This window comes from Myotis davidii, unplaced genomic scaffold, assembly GCF_000327345.1.
Source record: "Myotis davidii unplaced genomic scaffold, ASM32734v1 scaffold1815, whole genome shotgun sequence".
In the NCBI taxonomy this organism is placed as follows: Eukaryota; Metazoa; Chordata; class Mammalia; order Chiroptera; family Vespertilionidae; genus Myotis; species Myotis davidii.
In genome coordinates, this window is record NW_006286478.1 from 492312 (window position 1) to 498518 (window position 6207).

General features: G+C 47.4%; 2 protein-coding genes across 4 annotated transcripts in view; one reads left to right on the forward strand and one right to left on the reverse strand.

Moving 5' to 3' along the window:
• Nucleotides 1-5507, reverse strand: part of LOC102768121 (cytochrome b-c1 complex subunit 6, mitochondrial) — a 7337-nt gene extending 1830 nt beyond the window's left edge. Inside the window, exons 1-3 of one of the 2 annotated variants that reach the window (XM_006757977.1) lie at nt 5331-5507; nt 1804-1827; nt 953-1114 (exon numbers count right to left, since the gene is read on the reverse strand). In XM_006757977.1, the coding sequence (XP_006758040.1) occupies nt 953-1114; nt 1804-1827; nt 5331-5384 (240 nt within the window). In that variant the 5' untranslated portion in view covers nt 5385-5507. Of the gene's footprint in view, nt 1-952; nt 1115-1803; nt 1828-1928; nt 1983-5330 lie in introns of those variants that run through there. The other variant, XM_015560188.1, reaches the window with a different exon arrangement.
• Nucleotides 5508-5774: 267 nt separating this feature from the next.
• Nucleotides 5775-6207, forward strand: part of LRRC41 (leucine rich repeat containing 41) — a 20235-nt gene continuing 19802 nt past the window's right edge. The window contains exon 1 of one of the 2 annotated variants that reach the window (XM_006757979.1): nt 5775-6026. In XM_006757979.1, the coding sequence (XP_006758042.1) occupies nt 5828-6026 (199 nt within the window). In that variant the 5' untranslated portion in view covers nt 5775-5827. The remainder of the gene's footprint in view (nt 6027-6207) is intronic. The other variant, XM_015560187.1, reaches the window with a different exon arrangement.

A 6207-nucleotide genomic window follows, 5' to 3' on the forward strand; every position in this document is an offset into this window, starting at 1 on the left:
TATATATATTTTTTTTTTAGAAAGAATGCGTCTATGAAAATTTGTGTATAAGTTTTTATGTAGACATATGTTTTCATTTCTCTTAGGTATATACCTAAGTAGAAATGCTGGGTAACTCTATCTTTAACCCTTTGAAAAATGACACTGTTTTCTACAGGCTGTACCAATTTACATTCCCATCAGCAGTGCATGAGGTTTCCAATTTTTCCACATAGGCCCACACTTGTTACCTATTTTTTTGATAGGAGTCAATCTAGTGCAGCGGTCGCTAACTGGTGGCCCGCGGACCATGTCAGGTCTGAAAGGTTGGCAACCACTGATCTAGTGGATGTGAAGTAGTATCTCATTGTGGTTTTGCTCTGCATTTCCCTGATAGCTATGGTATTGAACATCTTTTCATAATGCTTATCAGCCACCCAATCAGTTTGAACATAAGCAACTATATCAAACTTTGCCTACCCTATAGTTTATTTTATTATTATTTTTAATGTTTTTTTACTTGATCTTTTAGAGACAGAGGAAGGGAGAGTGTGCCTACCCTATAATTTAAAATACCTTATTATTATGTCATAAAGTCAAGCAATTTTACTTAAAAAAAAAAACACAAAAAACTTTTTGGACCAACTGCTATGTAAAAGACACATGGAGGATATACATTATTTTAAAGAATAGCCTGTTACTTAAAAGTACAAAATCCAACTTCCCCGCTGTTTAGCAGTACAAGTTGGGATATCATTTCTCTACTCTGAGCCTCAGTTTCTTATCTGTCACATGGGGATGATATCTGCCTCAAGTGAAAGTGGTAGGATTATGTAAGATTACTTATGTAAAGTGCCCAGCACTGTACCTGCATATACTGGGCCACAATAAATGCTAGGATGAAAAGGTTGTCAGAACCAAGTCTTCCCTGGCCACTGTACGCTTTTCCCCTCTTGACTTTAGGCTGACTTACACAGTGGTCCCTGGCATGCAAGAAGTCAAAGAGCTCCTCCGTGCAGTCCTCCTCTGTTTGTGACCTGGAGGAAACGCGCTCATCACAGAGCGCTAGCCGCTCCCGAGCCTTTACACATTTCTCCAACTGCTCGCATTGCTCTCTCACTGTTGTCAGGGGATCCTGATGGAGAAACAAACAAAACAGAAAACAAAATGGGGGTTTCCAGTGGCGATCTACAAACCATATGCTTTGATTAATACAAGCACTAAACCAAGGCAAGGTGCTGCCTCTGAATTACCGGGCAGAAGGCCAGCTGGCAGAGCCATACTGCCACCAGAAATGGCAGAATAGGGTCTCTCATTCAATTCTGATGCTAAGAGTAGGAAAAAGTATGCACTGAAAGCCTCAGTCCTATCTGAAAAATAAGGTGATAAAGGAAACCTGGCCGAACTTGAAGATCTATAGGAGGCCTGACTTGTTAACATAGCATTTGGGATTATGTAATGTCTGTGACTTTCAATCTGTCAGCAAGGCCTATGCATCCAGCTAGAAAGGCAATGTTAACACAGAGAAGGGCCATCCAGGGAATGGTCCTTTCAGAATTATTAAACCACAAACAGCAGAGGACTGAGTGCCAGGCCCTCAAAACGCTGCTCTGCTCCCTGACACAATTGGAGAAGCCCCAACCCAGAAACGACCCAGCTTCCCGGGCCCACCCCCCCAAACACTCCCCTGCATAGGAAGTAAAGGCCTTTTCCACTCCCATTCTCTCCAAGTGTCAAATACTGAGACTCTCAAATGGCTTCAGATTTTTCTGAAGCGCAAACTTCCTTTTATTGTGATGGTTCCAAAACGGAGACAGCTCTTACCACTAATTCCTCCTCCTCTTCCTCCTACAAAAGGAAAACAAAATTAATGTTAGCAGCATTTTTATGACATATGTATTCCCAATCATATTGATCTTGTAATTACTGATGATAGACATTATATTAACCATGTTTTTAAATTTCTGTATTTTATGATGTTTTGACATTTTAGGGGCCTTGCCAATCCTAGAGTCAGCCCCTCCCAGGGCTGGCTAATTCCTAGAGATAGCAACAACTTGCCTGGGGACATGCCTCTCATATGCAAAACAACCAATCCAAATCCCTAACCAACAACGACTTACTTATCTAACTCTCCACTCAAACCATATTGCCCCTGCCCTAACCACCCCAGGGCCAAGTACCAAACAACTAGGGACCACTCCCCTAGCCCAGAGGCAACTGAAATGATTCTAACTATCCAATCCTAACCTTGCTAAAGCTTGCCTATCCTGCCTCACCCCTTCCTTCCCTTAGAAACCAAGGCTCTGTTTTCCCTTGCTCCTTCTGCTCCTGAGTGGTCCAGGCACTTCTCTATGTGGTCCTAGATGGTATGGCCTTATTACTCTAAGTTCTTTGGGGAACTATCTATAATAATAAATGCGTAATATGCTAATTAGACTGGACAGCCGAAAGACCTTCTGGACGACTTTCCGGACAAAGGACAAAGCCAGGGCTGCGAGGGCCAAGGGCAGCCACTGCGGCTGTGAGGGCCGAGCCCTTTGCACAAATTTCGTCCATCGGGCCTCTAGTAAGTAATAAACCCTTCCTTCAAAAACAATCCTCTTAATGTCTGTAAGCTTACCATACCCCGTTAAAACAAATCCTGGGTACATTTCAACAAGGACATACTATCTCACTTTCATTAGCAACAACCTAAAGCAGCAGTCGCCATGGGTGGTCCGCGAGGTCCCAAAGGTTGGCGACCGCTGACCTAAAGAATGCACAACACTATTGTGTATAAAGCACTTTCATATGATTTGATTAATCACAACAGCCCTAAGGGACGCCCAGTTGAGACATAACACTAATTAGACATTTTCTGATATAAATTCAAGCTGCCAGACGTTCATATGGAACATTAAAAAAGTACTTTGTTCTAAATTCTGGTGATTCCCATTATTACTAGAAATAGCTAAATTTAGTCCTAACATCCTAAAACCAAGTTAGGAGAAAACTAACATTTTTTTCTAGATTCTGAACTTGAATTGGGAATATGAAAATGGCCAAACCAAAACTCTCCTTTGGCCAGAGCTTAACTAAAGATGAAAAAAATAAAGAAAAAAAAAATAAAGATGGTTACAGCCACTGCTTTTTGGCTCTTGAAACTCCAGGGCTCTAAGTAGACTATCCATATAAGATGATGACACATGCCTCCATCCCCGAGCTTGGAAACACCAGGCCCTTCCTATTTATTTCCAGTTCTGGTGCACATTCTCAAACCTAGTTTTCTTTCTTCCAGAGAGAACAATGTAAAAAAAAAAAAATTCCCTAAGGGAGGATCAGCATAGGCCTAAATCTGGGGCAAAGAGTCTATCTGATCAGTATTTCAACCTCTCACGCATGTGTCCACATTTGGAGAAGCGAAAGAGAAGGTATAGAAGGAAATAAAAGAACTAGCTCAGCCATCCCTCAATATGCTTCCAAAATTCCAACACAATCTGGCTCATTCTCTACCATGTCCTTCAGAGTAGGGAGGAAAACAAAGCCCATGAAAGCTACGAGGGGTAGGGCAGGTTCAACTGTAACCCAGGCCATTTATTCCCGCAACTGGCAAAGGCCTCTTCTAAACATAAAGATGTTTCCTTGGTCGGTTTGGCTCAGTGGACAGAGCGGAGGCCTGTGGACTGAAGGATCCTGGGTTCGATTCCGGGAAAGGGCACATGCCCAGGTTGTGAGCTCGATCCCTAGTAGGGGGCGTGTCATTCATGTTTCTATCTTTCCCTTCCACTCTGAAATCAATAAAAACACTTAAAAATAAACATAAAGATGTTATTTAGGAGGCAAAATTCTAGTTTTCCATTAAATAAGGTTTCTTGACCTTGCTCTTTAAAGAAAATCCATACTAAAAAAAGTTTAAAAAAAACACAAATCACATTCTGCCTGAGTTAGGAACCAAAAATCAATTATTCTAGAATCAAGACCTTTATATCATCCCCCCATTAGCAATACTACGACATTAATTGTTCTGTGTCTTTGATAATTTTGTGTCCAAAGTATCATGGCTTGTTTTGGAAAAACAAATCCAACAACAAGTCTGGTTATGGAATACTTCCTGTAGGACTTCCAGTCAATGAGAAAAACCAACATCACACTACCTAAAAAGATTTAATCTCCGGGAGACCTCCGTTTTCTTAAATTCAAAACTGACTACTTATTTACTTTCTTTGTCTCATCTGCCGCTGGGGTGAGCCCTACCGAAGTGTCTAATATCCTCCCTGGACTTCCTAGGGCTGGCTCCACGTCTTTCTGGTCCTCTTTCTGGAAACAGTAAGACTAGGAAAAACTATGGGATAAACTTGTTTCCAACTATTCCGAACCCATAAGCACAAAACTGGCAGAGGATGGGAAATGTGACCGGCAACAAACGCCAGCTGCGTCTGCACGGCTGCGCCGCACTGTGGCTGAGTCTGAGCCCCGGGGCCTGCGCCTCGGTTCGGTCCCTGGCTCCTGACCCAGGAGCTGTGTGTCCTCGGACAAGACGCTTACCCTCTCTGCGCTCGTTTCCTCACCTGTGACAGGGCAGTACTAACATCTAATGCCTCGTCGGACGATTGCGTGGCTTACGCGGATTAGCGCACATAAAGCACTCGAAACAGGAAGCAGGCAATAATTATTATATCGGCGTTCTTGCTCTGGAAAAGAACTCCCTTATGCTGCACATTCCTACACTGTCCCCAAAGAGAGATCCCTTCCCCCCTGCCCCCTCAAAGAAGAAGAAACCGCTTCTTCACAGAAACCGGTGTAAAGGCAAGTCTCCGGGGCCTCCACAGAAGGTGTATGTGGCAGGGGTTCCGGACCGGAGCTGCTTCCCCAAACACGTCAGGTCAAAAATATAGGTAGTATTTTAAAAAACATGTTTTTATTGATTTCGGAAAGGGAGGGAGCGGGAGAGATAGAAACATCAATGATCGGCGGCCTCCTGCCCGCCCCCTACTGGAGACCGACCATGCCAAGTGTGCGGACCCAGGACCAGGCGTGTGCCCTTGACCGGAATCGAACCCAGGACCCTTCAGTCCGCAGGCCGACGCTCCATCCACTGAGCCAAACCGGCCACGGCTAGAGATGGTATTTTTCCAAAAGTAGTCAACACAGCATTGTCGCTCTTCACCACAGTCACAGAATAAGAAGGTCGAGGCCCAAAGACTAGTCATCTACTCGCCCAAGGTCACTCGGCGGATTCTGGGGGTCAAGGGAGCCAGCTCTCCCTGCCCTGCACACTCCAGGGGGCGGGAGGTGGACGCAGGGCCACGAGGGCCCCGGGCGGGTTTGGGCGGGCTCGGTCCCGGCCCCCGGCCCTCGCCGGGCCTTACCTCCTTGGGGTCTCCGGACCCGGTCAGCATCTTCCGCTCGTCCTCCAGCCCCATGTCTGGTAACGGTTCTGGATAGAACACGAGCAGCAACAGCAGCGCCTACTCCACTTCAGAACCAAGAAGGACTTGCAAGGGTCACTCGGCGGATATCCGGCGACCTGGCCGGAAGTGCGGCAGACTCCTCGCAGCCCCGAACATACGCTCGGATTGGCATGTACCATCGTCCACAGGCAGGGGCGAGGGGTGGCCGGTATTTACCCCTGAGAAGGATTTACTAAGCAATGTCTCTTTCGTCCCGCCAGACACAGATATGTTGATGTCAGGGTTTATTTGAAATATTGCCCTCCAGGAGACTTTGTAAGTAGGCGGATCTACTCGCTGTTCCTTTAGCGCAGTTCTCCTTCTCACCCACATCGCTGATGAAACCGTCTTAACTGCTGACCTTTTCAAGATGGCGGCCCGCGGCTGTCACTCTCGGGCTCGCGCACCTCCCCAAGATGGCGGCGCCCGAGGCCTGGCGCGCCCGGAGTTGCTGGTTCTGTGAGGTAGCGGCGGCAACGACCATGGAGGCCACGTCCCGGGAGGCGGCGCCAGCGAAGAGCTCGGCCTCGGGCCCCAGCGCTCCCCCCTCCCTGTTCGAGCTGTGCGGGCGGGCGGTGAGCGCCCATATGGGGGTTCTGGAGAGCGGGGTGTGGGGTAAGTCGCGGGGTGAGGGGCTACCTCTGGCAGTGAGCGGAGGCGGCCCGGCGGCCGGGGGGCGCGGGGGGCGAGGCCGGGAGGCCCGGGGCAAGGCCCAGCCTGAGGCGCTGGAAGCCGGGCCGTCCGGTCGGAGCGTGAATTTCGCGACTGACGGGGCTGGGCGGAGTGGAGACGGGGA